Genomic DNA, 17,727 nt, shown 5'->3' on the forward strand with positions numbered 1-17,727 from the left:
CCTAAGGGGCAACTTTTTCACGCAAAGGGTGGTACATGTATGGAATAAGCTGCCAGAGGAAATGGTGGAGGCTGGTACAATTGCAACATTTAAGAGGCATTTGGATGGGTATATGAATAGGAAGGGTTTGGAGGGATATGGGCCGGGTGCTGGCGGTTGGGATATCTGGTTGGCATGGACGGGTTGGACCGAAGGGTCTGTTTCCATGCTGTACATCTCTATGACTCTGTAAGTGGGACACAGCCTGTGCTCAGTGCATATACATGAGTCATGCAATAGTCATCAGGAACATTTAGTTTTTAGTCCCTTTCCTTCCTCCAGGCCTAGGAGTACTGAGCACTTTCGTTGTCCCTAAAGCTATGCTCGCTGAGAATACTGTCATCTTCAGTGGATGCCTGAGTCATAATGAAACAGCAAATGAAGTAATTAGTGTCATCATTTTGCAGATGATTTCCTGCTGTATTTGGACCCTCACTATTGCCAGCCTGTTGTGGATGTAACTAAGCATGACTTTCAGTTGGAGGTAAGTAGGGTTATGCTGTTAATGTGGGCTGGATCAGTGTCAAGAGCTCTGTCTCTCTGTGTGGTGTATATCTCTGTGTCTCAGTGCCTTATGATTGCAGGACAAAGTAGACATATACGTATTGAGAGCATCAGGTTTAACGTTAGAAGGATGAATTTCTTGGTAAAATCTGTTGTATCTCTTTACTTAGGTAACTGCATTATCATCATAGAGGCACTTGGTGGACATGAATTGACCAGTCGGCTGAAATATCACTCAGTGGGGATGGAAACTCTTATACACATCACAGATGCTGGCTATGGGACATTGCAGCACCAGCTTCCTGTGCTCTGATGTTTTGGTCTTACCAGCTTGGACGATAGAGTAAAGTGGGCTTTACACTCTTACCAATCCTCCAGCAGCCTTGGGGAAAATTTCAGGAGCATTTATATTTCTCAAACCTTGCCCAATTATTGCTTTGTGTTGAGTTTTATTCTGGCTTCATTGGATTGAGAATTAAAAGGGGGAAATGCCCAATAAGATTTCACTGACAGATCTTGACTGAATGAGGTTTAACTAAGGTGCCCCCAGCCCACTTAGACGTTGAGTGCCCGAAGTAACTGGTCCTAGGATCCTTGTCATTTCGACTAAACCATATTAAGAACAGTTGCCTTCTAGGGAGAAGGATGAAGTGAGGTCTCAACTGACCACTTTTTTTTTTGAAAAAAAATTCTATCAAAGGAACCGGCTATATTTATTGCAAATGAACATCTTCCCATAGTGTTGGTAGGGAAGTTCTACACTGTTGACCTAACCACTGTATTTCGATGTTAGTACGGTTTGTGACTGGAAGTGGAAATGCTGGCTTTCCTGTCTTGGCCTTGTCCTTCTGGCTGATAGAGGTCACAGGTTTAAGATGTGAGTTACAAGAAGACTTCTCCAGTGAATATTCCCCACCTCCTCCTCCAGCCCACTGACTGCTAATTCTGATGACAATCCTATGCTGATATTAGAAATGTTTTACTTTCCCTCCTAATGCTTTTTGTATGGCCAGAGTCTTGAATCCTTTTGTCCAGTAGACCAGATCCACGAGACAGTGCTTGTGGTTTGGAGAAGTGAGCACTGATTAACAGACACATGTCTGAATCTATTAGATGTAGATTAATCGTATCACAAGATACTGAAGGTAATGAAACTTGGATTTCCGTTTTTAAAAAAGTACTGGTTGTTGTGCTATCTGCGTGTTCCATCAATGCAAATTTGCTGTAACCTAATTGACAAATAGCACGCACTATTTCTAAAGCACAAACGTTTAAAATGTGTGCTGGGTATAGCATGATTGGATTGCCAACACTGTAATGTGGCATTCTTGTATAGTACGGGGTTGCACAGGAACATGACTGTCACACTAGAGAAGAAATGACTAATCCTTCTCTCCATCCTGTCCTGAAAGCGCACAGATCTTCTTGGAATGCTACTCAGCCAAGAGAAGGCTGCCTTCCCATATCAAACCAGCATTGTTCAGCATTCACACATGCAAATGCCAGCATTGTTCACCTGTTTGGGCAGCGCAGTTGTCCCAATGTTCACCCACTCTGCATTGATCAGCTAAGCTCACGATTAATTTCTGTACTGTCCAGTCTTACCCTCTTCAATCAAGAGAGGCATGTTGGAGGAAGCTTGAACTGATGTTCTTGCAGATGTCATAGTCCGCCGAATGTGTATTGAAAGGCCTGGTTGGATATTAGAAGGAGGCTGAATTATTTCAGTTAAAAACAAAGCTGTTTCTCAATGAGCATGTTTTCTTTTCCCCCCACAGTCATTTCATTGCATCTCTCCAAGAAAGCTGTCCTTCAGTAAGATGGATCCCAGCTGTACTATAGGGTTTTATGCAAGGACTAAGGAAGACTTTGAAAACTTGTGTAAAACTGTCACAATGGTGAGTGTCACTTCATTCTGAGCAGTAAGTCTGTTTCACATCCTTTGTTCCTGATTGAAATTGTGCATGAGGAAATGAAATGTGCTAAATGCTGCGATAGTAGCTCAGTAACATGCAATATACAGAACTAAGAATAACCTTTAGCATCTTTGTTTCTGTGTTGCTTCTAATAATGTGCCAGAGATGTCTTATGGTATTTTTACATTCATTGTGGGACATAGGTGTCACTGACTATGAGTAACCCTTGAAACATGGTCCAATCCATCGCACCAGATGAGTCTGGCACAGGAGAAGGATCAACTTGACAAAGATAACTGCACACTGATATTCTTGGAGCGTGCGATGGGCCTGGGAAATCAGCCTGCAGTGCTGGATAGGGTTCCGCAAGGGAGGCTGCTAGTTAAACTCTACGCTGTGGAGAATTGGGGCGTAACTTGAGGGGTTAGCTGTAGGAAACAATAGATACCATTAGAGGAAATATTATTGAGTTCTGATGGAGAGGAGTATTGAACTGGGAACCTGTGCTCTGTGTTGATTGTCAGGGACATGGATTCAGGAGCAGTATATCAATGATAAACTGTACCACAGTCACAGACAGTTGAATCAAATTACTGATGAACAAAATGCATACATGGACAGAATAATGGTAGGTGAAATTTAACATTGCAAAGCAGGATGGGATAACTAACCACATGAATATGATGGAAAACTGTAAACATAGAACATTACAGCGCAGTACAGGCCCTTCGGCCCTCAGTGTTGCACCGCCATGTAAAACCAATCCAAAGCCCATCTAACCGACACTATTCCATTTTCATCCATGTGTCTATCCAACGACCATTAAATGCCTGTAAGGTTGGCGAGTCTGCTCCTGTTGCAGGCAGTGCACTCCACATCCCAACTCAGGCGACTGACTGACTGTGTGGAGTTTGCACATTCTCCCCGTGTCTGCGTGGGTTTCCTATATCTATCACCCCTCAATTTAAAGCTATGTCCCCTCGTGCTAGCCATCGCCATCCAAGGAAAAAGACTCTCACTGTCCATCCTATCTAACCCTTTGATTTGTCTTAAGTCTCAATTAAGTCACCTTTCAACCTTCTGTCTAGCGAAAACAGCCTCATGTCCCTCAGCCTTTCCTTGTAAAGCTTTCTCTCTGTACTAGGCAACACTCTATAAATCTCCCCTGAACCTTTTCCAAAGCTTCCACACCCTTCCATTAAAGCAGTGATCAGAACTGTACGCAATACTCCAAATGTGGCCGTACCAGAGTTTTGTACAGCTGCAGCATGATGTTGTGGCTCCAAAACTCAATCTCTCTACCAATAAAAGCTAACACACTGTATACCTTCTTAATAGCCCTATCAACCTGGGTGGCAACTTTCAGGGATGTATGTACATGGACACTGAGATTTCTCTGCTCATCTGAACTATCAAGAAACTTACCATTAACCCAGTACTCTGAATTCCTGATGCTCCTTACAAAGTGAATCACCTCTCACTTTTCTGCATTAAAATCCATTTGCCACCTCTCAACCCAGCTCTGTAGCTTACCTATGTCCCTCTGTAACCTTAAACATCCTTCAGTACTATGCACACTGTACTGACCGTAGTGTTGTCCACAAATTTACTAACAGCTCCTCCTTGTGAACCTCAGTCCCATTTAGACTCATAGTCTGTTTCTAAGTATTCTCCTTGACCACATTGTGTTTTAGCAGTGTGAATACTGATGAAAAATATTCACTTAGTGTTTCCCCCATCTCCTCTGACTCCATGCACAACTTCCCACTAATGTCCTTGATTGGTCCTAACCTTACTCTAGTCATTCTTTTATCCCTTCTATACCTATAGAAAGCTTTAAGGTTTTCCCTGACCCTATACATCAATAAGTTCTCATGTCCCCTCCTCATTCATCTTAGCTCACCCTTTCAATCTTTCCTGGCTACCTTGTAACTCTTAATCACCCTAACTGAGCCTTTTACATCTCACCCTAACACAAGCTGCCGCCTTCCTCTTGACAAGAGATTCAACTTCCTTGGTAAACAACTGCTCCTGCGCTCACAACTTCCAACAGGTACATACTTATCAAGGACACACAGTAGCTGTTCCTTGAATAAAGGATGAACCCAAGAGAGACCCAGGAACCTGAGCAGGTTATGATTATGTTCTATATTACAAACTAATACAGAATAGCATTTAATAAAGTCATCAGGTTTTTGACCTACACTTGCAGAACAGCACAACACAACCTGACCAAAATGGTGATCAAACCGTATAGGACTGTGATCATGTGACACTAAGCAGAATCCAGTTCTTGTCACTGAAATGGGGGATATTCATGGTCTGCAGGATTTGAAAAGAAAGAAACACTGGACATGGGTTAGTGTCAGGGATCTGGGATGTGTGTTAAGCCAAGAGAAATGTGGAATCTTCAGCCTGGGACTGAAACATTTGAAAGATCTTTATTAACAAATGTAAGGTGGGTTTTTATTTTAAAAAAAGTTAATCTAAAACATCACAAATTGATTGAGATTCAAATCAGGACACGGGTTTAAACTTGGAAAGTGACATTAAGCGGTGGTTTCACACTCTCAGGAGTAGTTTGAGATCCAAACCCAGCAGGTATTTGCAGAGTTACCTGATACAGCAAATGAGGGACTGCAAAGTGTTTCTGTACAAATGAATTAAGTTGGGACAAAATAACCTCATCAATAAATATCTTGCAAATCTCTAGTCAAATGGAGCCACTGTGTGGGGTCCTGCCCCCATCTGTTTAGTCTGTTATGGACCAGGCCAGCAGTGGGGACAAAACCAAGGACAACGTAACCTTGTTAAAGGAGCAGCTTCATCACCAGTCAATTCCCAGAGTTACTGCCAGCTGTCATGGAGGTTAACCCATCACCTGCTCATTTCCTCACTTTGTGGGGGAATGGGGAATGGTGTTGGAAATTCATCCAATGTTGCCAATATCACTAAAAGGCAGCTCCTTTTAAGTAGTTGGTTATTGACCCTAAATCACTTCTCTGTCAGCTTGACTGCATCGGGTGATCTCGTATTTTGTATTTTGTTTTTTTAGGTGTTGGGCTCCTCATCGTTGAAGGAGAAATACCCTATTTTCACGTTTGCAAGGGGCTGTGCTCAGGATTATGGTCTGGATGAACTCTGCACACTCAAACCGGATAAAACTGTGCTAATCTCCAAATCTGGAAGACCAGGGAAGTCAAAGCAGAACAGCACTGATGAATTTGTCTTTCTGTGATGAGCAAATGGACTCCATTAGATATCTGTGCCTGCTGTATTTCAGCAGGGCTGAAACTGGGAGCCTCGTGGAGTGTTCCTTTTATTTATATTCTGTTGTCTTTCCAGGAAGGGGATGGTCCCCTGAGGGGAGACCACCTCTTCTCTTGGTGACTGGGATTAGCGCTGTTCCTGACCAAGCAGCATTTGATTGGGTTTTCTTTCTTTTCTTTTGTGGCAGTGCTAGTGCTGCGCAAGTCTGTTACGGATTAGTTTTTGGGCAAGTTGTCGATTGCAAGCTGAGTAACACTGTTTGTAGTAAAATCTGATACGGGTATCCCAAAAGGCCCACCTGTTGCTACATTGTGTAGGATGATGTTCATGAGGGTAGGAGTAGTCCGGTGACAGCAGTCCTTCAGCTCACCAGCTCAGTGTGTGAGCCCGAATTGTCAATGGCAGGGCTGGAGGATTGCCAGGCATTGGAGCTGAATCCAGTGTTCTTCATAATTTGAGGAGATCAAATCCTAGTTGAGGCTGGGAATCCTGAATCGTGGCTCTTCCTAGCGTCTAACAATTGGGTACAAATGTTCCCTCAGCACAGAATCAACCAAGTCCATCTTCAATGTGAATGTTTTTCCACTGTTTCTCCCAGGGAGGTACAGCCATCAGCTGAAAGGGGAGGACTGTGTTGCTTCACTACATTGTGTGTATTTGCTGTGGCACACAGAAATCCTTTCAGACCAGTCACTCAAGTGTGTGTGTGTGTGTGTGTTCAGGTTGGTGGGTCTGCGACATTCCTTTAGAATTTTCTGAAGACTCTACTAACTGGCCTACACATTCTGTTTAAACATTGACATTCTTGTGATCTGAATCTTCTTAGTGTCTTTGGAGCCACTCTCAGGAGTGAAATCTTTCAATCTGAAAGATTGCGATTAACATGAATAATTTTGCATTGAACGGGAGAAAGATCAGAACCAGCATTGTTGTTAAACCTGCCCTCCCATTGTGCCAAATCCAACCACACACAATTCTTTGGGAACATCAAGTGACAAAGGTCAATGCAAGGAAGAGTTGGATGAGGCACCTTTCACCTCTGCGGCCTACATTCAAATTTGTAACCAGGTGATGGGATGGAAGTGGCTGCTTTCTGCAGCCATCCTCTGCGTAAGAAGCTTTGACTAGCCACAAGGTTGAACACTATTTGATGCTCAGGCACAGGGTGTGGAAATGGAAAAGACCAGTGTCCGATAGGTGCTCTCCTGTGGTTCATATTCGGGCACAAAATTGGAATAGAAAAGACCTTTGTTCTGTACTAACCCATACTGGACCGAACAGCTTCCAGTCTGTGAACATGAGATGGTCATAAAGCAAAGTCTGATCCCTGTATGACCTGCAAATCCAGCACTGCTACCTAACTCAAACCAGCAGTGTCCCCCCTTTCTTTATGAATTGATCAAACAAATAATAGCTGGTTTAATGCAAAGTTTATTTCTCATCCAATCCAATTCCTGTATTGTGGTTATTTGTGTTTTGGAAAACGCTGGTTCATTTGAAATATAGCTGTGTTTATGTCCTTGTATCTACACCCTCTCGGCCTACTGTCTCTTCACCCCCTGCCCCTAGAGGATGACTGTTTGCATGCTTGTATAGTACTGTCAATGTTTGCTGGTAGGATTTCCTGCATTAGTGTAATTTGACAGAAACATAACTGGTCTGGGATTATTTGCCTCTGACAGTTCCCCTCGGGTAATGTAAACATGTGAAAAGTACCAAATTGACCCTCCAGTTAAATTAGGAGACCTTACTTTAAAATCATTTTTATTTCTGACCGGGAATCTCAGTGCAGCAGTTTTCTGGTTTGTTCCATAGCTCTTGGTTTTACATGCTTCCTAATATGTTTGTAACCAGAAGCTGATGGGCCTACTGGGGTGCAGTGGGGATTTTAGAATAATGTTTGGAAACTTGAGTATTGCTGGACAGATTGCTAACTCACCTCTGCTTTTCCTTTAGAGAATCCCCATGTTTTATTTGCACTTGCTAAAGAATATCACACATTGTTTGTAATTAGCAACAAATTGACTTTACTTCCTCTGGACCTGGTAGTGATTTGCATTAATATCTCTCGGTCCATTCCAGCTACTGAAGATTTTGCTATTATTAATGGACTACTAGTGTTTTCATCCAAACAATATGATAATTATTGGTTTTCTTTGGAAGTCTTTGTAATACCGCTGTGTAAAGAGGAAGCTATCAAAGCCAGATCCTGTCTTTGGGAATGTTTCTTTGCTGAAAGAGTTGGGCTCCTTGGAGATAGGATCAAGAGCAACTTGCAAGGACTTGAGGGTCTGGGAGGGGTTCTGGCCAGATCAGGAAAGGCTCCCACTTCAAGATGATCCAGAGATTGGAGATGTTCAAGTTGCCAAACAAAACCAGGAAAGCCCAGTGTAATCTTACTGTCACCTCTTCATCTGGTGCATAGCCTTTAGTATTGCTGTTGGAAAACCTTTTTGATATCAATATTTACCTCTATTCACTAAATTTATTCATTGTTGCATTTCAGTCTCCCACGAGAAAAACACTGGCAAAGCCTTCATTAGAGAAGGGCTGCCAGTCTAACTTTTGCGATGTTTGTCTATTCTCAAATAATTTCTTCCCCTTTTCTTGGGGGTTGGTCGAGAAAGGAGGGACTTCTATCAGTTTGCAGAATAATTTCAGCAATATATTTTTGAGAAGCCATTTATGTTGCATGTCTTTAATTCTTGAAGACTTTGAATAGTAATAGGAAGTTGAAAGCCTATGTAGGTTTCAGTAGCCTGCTTTTCTGTGATTCTGGTCATACACCTTCCTACTGTAACTGGAGTGTTAGTGAAGAAGTTATTACAGTTTCGCTGCTCCCATTGAGAGTTCCTAATGGGTGTGGCTTACTGTGGGGTATGCAGGGCACTTAAATTTAGAATTGGTGCCAAGGGTTGGAGGGGACATGTTTAGTTCTGGATGTGTTATAACCTTCCTAAACAAACTCAAATATGTAGTCAGTAACTCAGTTCTTTTCTGATTACCTTGACTATTTCCATAACATCCAGGTCCTTTTATTGGTTGTCGGTGTTGGGTTGGACTGCCAGATGTATGTAAACACTCCTGACTTACTGAAACTGTGCTGCCTGTATGCTGACTCAGTACACAAAGATGTTCAGTTAGTTCTGGGAGAACCAGCTCTACCTGCCTTTCATCAATTCACTGGAGTTTGTCACCTGCCCTAATGTGGAATAATTATATCCTTGAATCTCAGTCCATCTAGAGAATAAGTTAAATTCCTTCTGTCTTGAATGAAGTGGATGTGTCATTATCCAACTGGGGTGGACAAGGTCAGAAGTCGCACGACACCAGGTTATAGTCCAACAAATTTATTTGAAATCACCAAGCTCTGAGTTTGTGATTTCAAATGAACCTGTTGGACTAGAAACCTGGTGTTGTGTAACTTCTGACTTCTGTCTTGAATAACTGAGAAATTATTGTTTTGTCTTCCGTCTCCCCTACCCCTCCCAGTCAGTATCCACCCGTGGAACCCCTGTCCTTGGTGTTCAGCAGCAGGGTACTTTCCCAATGTCTGTCTTTACCAATGTTCCTGCCTTAACTAACTCCATCGGAACAGATTTGGCATCTCATTGCTGTTTGTGTGCGGAATGCTGTATTGTATGGTATAACTACTGTTTAAGATGCACTTTGAGTTATTTGAGAAATGTTAAGCTGCTATACAATCAAGTTGTTCTTCCTCTATTAATTAAATTGCTGCTTCAGCAGGATTGCACTCTGGCGCCCTTACTTCCTGAGCACCATCTGACATGCGCTGTCAGTGAGCACATTCATTGTGTGGATGCGGTGTCGGAGGGTTTTTTTTCCAATGAGTTCAGTCTGACTCCAACTCAACTCTCTCAGCTGAACTACTTTCATTAATTTGATCAGTAAACAGAATTGATTCAGTATTCCGAACTGGAAAAAGTTCCAGGGATGGTTCGAGTTATCACTGATACCTGAGAAGGTTGGCTTCTGTCTGCTTTCCAGAAAGATGCCAACTCCTGCTCTTGAGCAGCAGAGGAGTGAGTGTTGGCTGCAAGGTGGTGTGTGTGGAATGTTTTCCTGATTTCCCCTAATGATAGCGGTGTCTTGATGTCTACTTTTATGGTTTTGTTCCTTGCTCACCAATCCAAGTATGGACTCATTGCTGGGATTGCTTCTTGTGTGTGAATCATTGGGCATGTGCAGGCAGGCTATGTAGTTGTGGAAGATGTCGCTGTCTGATCTTTAACAATGGAAGAAATCAGGAAAGGGGCAAATCCCTTCTCTCCCCACCATGATTCTAAGAGCTATTGAAATCATGACCTCCCTGACTCAGCCAGCATCTTTACCCCTCAACTATTCGGAAGCTTTCCTGTCTTTGTTTGAAGAGAACTCTTTGCATGACTCGATGAACTCACCAGTATGGTCATTGCTGGGTTGGCTGGTCTTTGTGCTCCGTGTCACCTGGTTACAGATTTGCAAATGTTGTAAATCAAATCCTCCAGAACTAATGAAAAGAAAATCAAGTGAGCAATTTATCTTGAGTTTTTGCTGTACTTGCAATATTTTATTTCCAATTCCTAGCTCTGAAATGAGAATGGACTTAGCTTGGAATGAGCAGGGATTTGAGATTGATCTTCTTGATGGCCCCTGCTTTGTCTGAGAGGAGATTGAATTGTTGGTGTTGTAATGGTGTTTGTACTCTACTGTCACTGAAATCTGTTCATTGATGTTGTGCATGTACTACTGAAAGTAACTGTTCCAACATTGTTGTTTTAGTAAGGCCTGTGTCGATTGATTGATTGTATCCAAATTAATTTCTAGGTCCCTTAGTGCTCAGTGCTTAGATTAGATTACAAGAAGTAAATCAGCCAGGCTCTCTTCCCAAATGCTGCACAGTAACTCTGCTGGAACATACATGAAGCTTCAGGTGAGGATCAGCACCAAGTGGTCATACACGTGGGTGAGGTTTCCCAGAATGGTTGGCACAGAAGCAGACCTCAAGTGGGTCAGTAGCTTCAGAAGAGAATAGAAGGTGAGAGGTTAAAATGAGTTCTGCATTTATCCTTCTGCAGCAGTGTTCCCTTCAGACCGAGGAGGAGGTCTGGACTCGGCCCACTTCAGTTCAGCTTTTGGTGGACCTTTTCCCAAACATAGAATCAACACAGGCCTTCCTAAAACAGTGTATTCTGCAACCAGTCACAATACTGTTTGACCAGACACCTTTTCACTATGGGATTGGAGAGCCTCCCAGGTAACACTAGTGGGCTTTAACCCTTTGAGGATGTCATGTTTGGTGGGAGATAAGAGAGGAAAAAGTGCCTCTCCCATTGTCCTTAAAAATTTTGAAGCTGATGGGGAGAGTGGACCACTCTGTCATGTCCCTAAGATCACTGCTGTGCACTGTAGTCCCTTTTCACATGACATGTAGCATTAAAGGAGCAGTGGGATGGTTTAAACAGAACTCACTGGAAAGAAGATGTATTTTTCTCTACACGTTTGATTTAATATGAGCATGAAGAGATTTGTGGAAAGGCCTGAAAGACATGTAAATGTCTGAAATTGCAGTATTTTCAGATCTATATTACAAGTGATAACCACATTCCTCAAGAGGCTAAAGCACCATTTCTTTCTAATTTATTTTTGTTCAGAAATAAACTGTTAACTTGAAGCTGCTTGGCAGTTTGAAATAAATGAAAGTAGGTACTTGACAATCCCTATACCCCAGCTTTTGTTGTTTTATTGACACACTTGAGACCTAAAACAATCTAACCAAACCATGTACTGACCATCGTCATATTGTGATAAATAATCCAAAGAGATGTGGTGAAGGAAGTGCTTAATAAGTTAAAGTATGATCAGATACATGGGGCAGCAAAGCAAAGGACACGTGTTCAGTGTATGTTAAAAGTCCTCTGCATTTTCTGTGCTGAGCAAGTCAACAATCTACACTTGGTTTTGATTTCTGAAGTTTAATGAGATTTGGAGATTTATTCTGAGGTGTGGGGGGGCGGGGGGGGAAGATCACTGGGAAGTACATGGGCTCTGCTCCAGGGGAAATCCCCTGAAATTGTTACAGTTCAAAATAAGACCACTAAATTCTCATAAGATTTAGCCTTCATTGCCTTCACTTCTGAATCCTGACTCCAACATGTGGCAAGCTATTAATTCTCAAGGTTTCCTCCCGAGTTCTGACAGTCATCCAACTGCTGAGCAGCACAGAATCCATCATTCAAGTGCTGTGCAGTAGCATTTAACTATTGCCCATTCCTAACATGGAGTCTGCCCCTGTTTCTCTCTCTTCAACCTCAGTGATCTCTGAACTGCTCAGAGTCAAAACTAAAAACAAACTTGTAATCAATCCTTCCATTGCAGGGTAATGTTGCCTGTTGCATGAATGCTCCCACTCATACACTGCTGGCTATAAGTCTGCAGATGCATTCCAGTGCAACCTTGCTTAATAGAAGTGTGGCCTCTGGGAGAAGTGGGGTTAGGGGCAGACCAGAAAAATCACCCAAAAACCTAACACAGTACAGCACAACCTGAATGTTCTTGTCTCAGGGCAAGCAATGAACTCTCAGTATTTTAAATTTTGATATGAAACTGTTCAATGTATGGTACTGTCCCCCTCACGTGCTCAGACAGCAGCTGACATCAGTGCATGCGCTGAACAAAGCATGCAAAATGATTGCTGGAATTGTGCTATTGCGAACAGAGGTAAGTGTTCTCAAATACCACTCCCACGTTATAGCGAAATCTTGCTGCCGAGACACACTTTTTATATGAGAACTACCTGCAAAGTAGAGGATTTCAGGACTAATGTAATCAAAGACCCAACTTGGAACAAATGATGGGGAATGTGACTGTACATGGTGATCCATGGTGAGAATGGGTTACCTGACCGGGTGATCAAGGACCTTGGGTGTCACCAACCAGAAACCTGCATATTGCAGAGGGAGTGTTCAGGTAAGATCAAATGAGATGCAACTCTGCCTCCAGTCTGTGATCATTGAACATGATTGAACCATTGCTTTTTACAATCCTGAAAATCAGTTTGTGGATCGGGAAAATCAAATTGGCAGAGTTTGCCATGAGGAAAAATTCATAGTGTATTTGGGACAGTTTCCTGAAATAATACGCTGGAAATTCGACCAGGGGTCAGGCTGTTTTGGATCTGGAGCCAGCTTTAATAAATAATCTTGGTAATAGAGGCAGATAGGCCAGAGGGGGTGGAGTTGCCTTGTTAGCAAGAAATGAAATTTAGATCAGTAGCAAGAAGTGATATAGTCAGAAGGTGGAGAATCTGTGGGTAGAGCTGAGGAACCAAAAAGGGGAAAAGACCCTGACTGGAGTTACTTAACTGCCTCCTAGCAGTGGTCAGAATGTGGGAAAGTAAATCAGGAAATAGGAAAGGCATGTAAGAAAGACACTGTTACAATCATGGGGAACTTCAATGTGCAGCTGGACTGGGAAAGTCCGGTTGATAGCAGATACCAAGAAAATGAATTTGTGGAATGTCTACATTGCTTTTTTTTCCCTGGAGCCCACCAGAGAAAGTGATTCTCAATTTGGTGACATAATGAGGGAGCTTAAGGTGAAAGAACCCGAGGGGGCAGTGACCGTAAAGTGATCGAACTCGCCCTGCAGTTTGAGGGAGAAGCTGGAATCAGTATTACAATCTGAGTCAAGGTAACTACAAAGACACTAGGGAGAAGTTGATTGAGAAAGGGAGTCTAGCAGGGAAGATGGTGGAGCAGCAATGGTTTTTGTTTTGTTTTTTTGCAGGTAATTTGGGTGGCAGAACAGAAATTCATCCCAAGGAAGAAGAAACATACTGGTTGGGGGGGAGAGGATGAGGCAACCATGGCTGACTAAGGAAATCAGGGACAACATAAAAACAAAATAAAAAGCATACCATTAATCTTCAGCAGATGGTGTAAGACAGGATTGGGAAACCTTTAAAATCCAGCAGCGAATAAGTGGGGGGGAAAAAAGCAATGGGGTGACAGAATTAAATATAAGTAAGCTAGCTAGTAATAGGAGAGAAGATTGCAGCTGTTTCTTAGATTTATGGAAGAGTGGACATTAGGCCATTGGAACATTAGGCTGGAGCAATCGTAATGGAGAGCAAAGAAATGGCAGAGGAACTCAATAGGTACTTTACATTAACTTTCAGAGTAGGGGATACCAGCAGCAAACCAGAAATTCAGAAGGGTTGGATGCCATAACAGTGCAGAGGGCATCTTCAGGAGAAGGTGCTGGGGAAGCTGATGAGTCTGAATATGGATAAATTACCTGAACCAGACGGACTATACCCCATAATTCTGAGAGGGGTGGTTAAGGCACAGTTTTGTCAAGTGGAGGTCATGACTGACAAAGCTGTTAGAATTCTTTGAGGTGATAATGAGCAAGTTAGACAAAGAACAGCCAGAAGTTGCTCAATAAGATGAGTCCATAGTGTTCAGGGCAAGGTACTGAGGATTGGATAACTGGTAGAAGGCAGAGATTGGTGATAAAGGGGTCGTTTTCAGGGTGGCAACCAGTGACCAGTGGAATTCTGCAAGGCTCGTGTTGGGACTACCACTATAGTAGAACCTCGATTATCCAAGCAAGATGGCCGAGAGGATTTTGTTCAGATAACCAGAAACGAGCAGTAATTTGAGTGCCGGTCATCCCAACACCTATTAGTTTTCCAGCAATGCATGCCATAAATGCTGTTTAACTGATAACTGGTCTATCATTCCTGAAGAAAGGCTTATGCCCGAGACGTCGATTCTCCTGCTCCTTGGATGCTGCCTGACCTGCGCTTTTCCAGCAACACATTTTCAGCAGCTATCATAACTGACACTCGAAATACTGCTTGTTTATCAAACATTTCTTGGTTATCCAGCTATGCATGCCATAGTGACATTTAACCGATAACTGAATGCTGAGTTGCCTAATGCTGTCTTCATGGGACCTTGAGACTTTGTTTAGGTCATCTGAAATTCAGATAATTGAGGTTCTACTGTAGTCTTGTAAGACATTAAGGTCTGGATGAAGGAACTGCAGATGAGAAAAGATAGTTGGAGGGACAGGTAGTGTTGAGAAGGTGGGAGGCTGCAGAAGGACTTGAACAGGCTAGGACAATGGGCAAAGAAGTGGCAGATGGAAATCAATGTGGGAAAGTACGGGTTTATGCAGTTTGGTTTGAAGAATAACGGCATAGACTTTTCTAAATGGGGAAAGGCTTTGGAAATCTGAAGCCCAAAGTGACTTGGGAGGTCTAATTCAGGATTATATTAAGGCTAACTTGAGGTTCAGTTGGTGGTTAGGAAGTAAAATGCAATGTTAGCATTAATTTCAAGAGGGCTAGGATACAAGAACGGAGACATACAGCTAAAGCTTCATAAGGCTCTGGTGTTTGGAATATGGTGAGCAATTTTGAATCCCTTATCTAAGTAAGCCTTGGAGGTATCCAGAGGAGGTTTACTAGAGTGATCCAGAACTGAAGGGCTTGTCATTGAGGAGCAGTTGAGGACTGTGGGTCTACTCTGGAGTTTAGAAGGATGAGAGGGGATCTCATTGAAACTCAGAATACTGAGAGGCTTGGATAGAGTGGACGTGGAGAAGATGTTTCCACCGATACATCCCAGAGTGAAGGGATGACTCTTTAGAACGGCAATGAAAAGGAATTTCTTCAGAGGGTAGTTAATCTGTGGAATTCATTGCTGCAGAAGACTTTGGTCAAGTATTGAGTGTATTTAAAACCAGGATAGCCTTACTAATCAAGGGCTGTGGGGAGAAAGGTGGAGAATGGGATTGAGAAACATTAGCCATGAGGAAATGGCACAGTGGACTGAATGCCCTATTTCTGTTCCTGTGTCTTATGGTCTTATATCTTGGGGGACAGTGACCATAGCGTGGTAGAATTTAGCATTCAGTTTTGAGTGAGTTACCTTGGTTAGAAACAACTGTTAGCAAATAAATTATGTACAAACAGGAGTAGATATTCAACCCCTCAAGCCTGTTTTGCCATTCAAGATGATCATGGTTGATCTGTAGCCTAGAGCTGAAAATGTGTTGCTGGAAAAGCGCAACAGATCAGGCAGCATCCAGGGAACAGGAGAATCGACGTTTCGGGCATAAGCCCTTCTTCATATGTAGCCTAACTCCATATACCTGTCTTTAGCCCATATTCCTGAAAGTCTTTGCTTACCAAATTTATCTCTGATTTAAAACTAACAACTGATTTAGCATCCATTGACATTTGTGGAAGAGAGTTCGAAACATCAACCACCCCTTGTGTGTTGAAATGCTTCCTAACATCTCTCCTGAAATGTGTAGCACCAATTCTCAGGGTAGTCTTGAGGAGGAGTTTGTTGAATGTATCTGTGATAGTTTTCTTGAACAACACGTAATGGAACAGATGAGGGAGTAAGCTATCATATATCTGGTCCTGTGTAACGAGACAGGAATAATAAATGACCTCATAATTAAGGATGCTCTTCGAAGGAGCGATCACAGTATGGTTAAATTTTGAATACAGATGGAGTGTGTAAAGATAAAATCCAATACCAGGATCCTGTGCTGACACAAGGGAGACTACAATAGAATGAGGGAGGACTTGACTAAAGTAGTCTGGAAACAAAGATTTGATGGTGGGACAGTTGAGCAGAGGAGGCCTTTCAAAGCAATCTTTCAAAGTGCTCAGCAAAAGTATATTCCAGTTAAAAGGAAAGACTGTAAGAGGAGGGGTAATCTGCCATGGGTGTCTAAGGAAATAAGGGAGGCTGTCAAAGTGAAAGAGAAGGCATACAAAGTGACCAAAAGTAGCAGGAATCTAGAAGATTGAGAGAGTTTTAAACAGCCACAAAAAAATGCTATAAAGAAAAGTAAGATAGAACATGAGAAAAAACTAGAACAGAATATAGAGACAGATAGCAAAAGTTTCTCTAAATATATAAAAAAAAGTGGCTAAACATTGGTCCTTTAGAGGATAAGAAGGGGTATTTTGTTATGGGGTATGATGAAATGGCCAAGACATTGAATGTGTGTTCTATTTCGGTCTTCACAGTGGAGGACACTAAAAACATGCCAGTAATTGACAAAGGTAGATGAGGACCTGGAAACCATCATTATTACAGAAGAGCTTGTGTTTGGTAAGCTAACGGAGCTCAGGGTAGACAAGTCTCCTGGCTCTGATGGAATGCATCCCAGGGTACTAAAAGAGATGGGGGGAGAAATAGCAAGGGCACTGGTGGTAATTTTCCAAAATTTGCTGGACTCTGGAAAACTGCAAATGTGATGCCACTGTTTAAAAAGGGAATTATAGACCGGTTAGCTCAACCGCTGTAGCAGGGAAGATGCAGCATGGACTCACGAAAGGCATGTTATGCTTAACTATTTTGGAATTCCTCGAAGGTGGACAACAGGGACCCAGTAGATGTGGTGTACCCAAATTTCCAAAAACATTTGACAAGGTGCTGCACAAGAGGCTGCTGCATAAGATAAGGATGCAAGGCATTATGGATAAAGTATTAGCATGGGTAGAGGGTTGGCTGACGAACAGGATGCAAAGAGTGGGGACAAATGCTAACCACAATGGCACTCTATCAGTAACTAGCGATGTGCCTCAGGGGTCGGTTTTGCACCACAATTATTCACAATTTATACAGATGATTTGGAATTGGGGACCACATATAGTGTGTCAAAGTTTGCAGATGACACTAAAATGAATGGAAGAGCAAAGTGTGCAAAGGGCTGAAACTTTGCAGAGGAACATAGATACTTTGTATTCCATCTGCCAGACCTTTGCCCAATGTTGATAAATGTGAAGTAATCCATTTTGGGAGGATTAACAGCAAAAAGGATTATTATTTGAATGGTAAAAAGTTGCAGCATGCTACTGTGCAGAGAGACCTGGGTGTCCTTGTGCATGAATCACAGAAGGTTGGTCTGCATGTACAACAGGTAATTAGGAAGGCAAATGGAATTTCATCCTTCATTGCTAAAG

At 42.5% G+C, this 17,727-nt stretch overlaps 1 protein-coding gene across 2 annotated transcripts in view; it reads left to right on the top strand.

Moving 5' to 3' along the window:
* The window catches only part of atg4da (autophagy related 4D, cysteine peptidase a), a 26,528-nt gene extending 15,074 nt beyond the window's left edge, over positions 1-11,454 (top strand). For both annotated transcript variants that reach the window (XM_043695029.1, XM_043695028.1), the window contains exons 9-11: positions 447-523; positions 2,322-2,441; positions 5,515-11,454. In XM_043695029.1, coding sequence (XP_043550964.1) covers positions 447-523; positions 2,322-2,441; positions 5,515-5,697 — 380 coding nt within the window. In that variant the 3' untranslated portion in view covers positions 5,698-11,454. The remainder of the gene's footprint in view (positions 1-446; positions 524-2,321; positions 2,442-5,514) is intronic.
* The last annotated feature ends 6,273 nt before the right edge of the window (positions 11,455-17,727 follow it).

Source organism: Chiloscyllium plagiosum, chromosome 8, assembly GCF_004010195.1.
Source record: "Chiloscyllium plagiosum isolate BGI_BamShark_2017 chromosome 8, ASM401019v2, whole genome shotgun sequence".
Classification (NCBI taxonomy): domain Eukaryota; kingdom Metazoa; phylum Chordata; class Chondrichthyes; order Orectolobiformes; family Hemiscylliidae; genus Chiloscyllium; species Chiloscyllium plagiosum.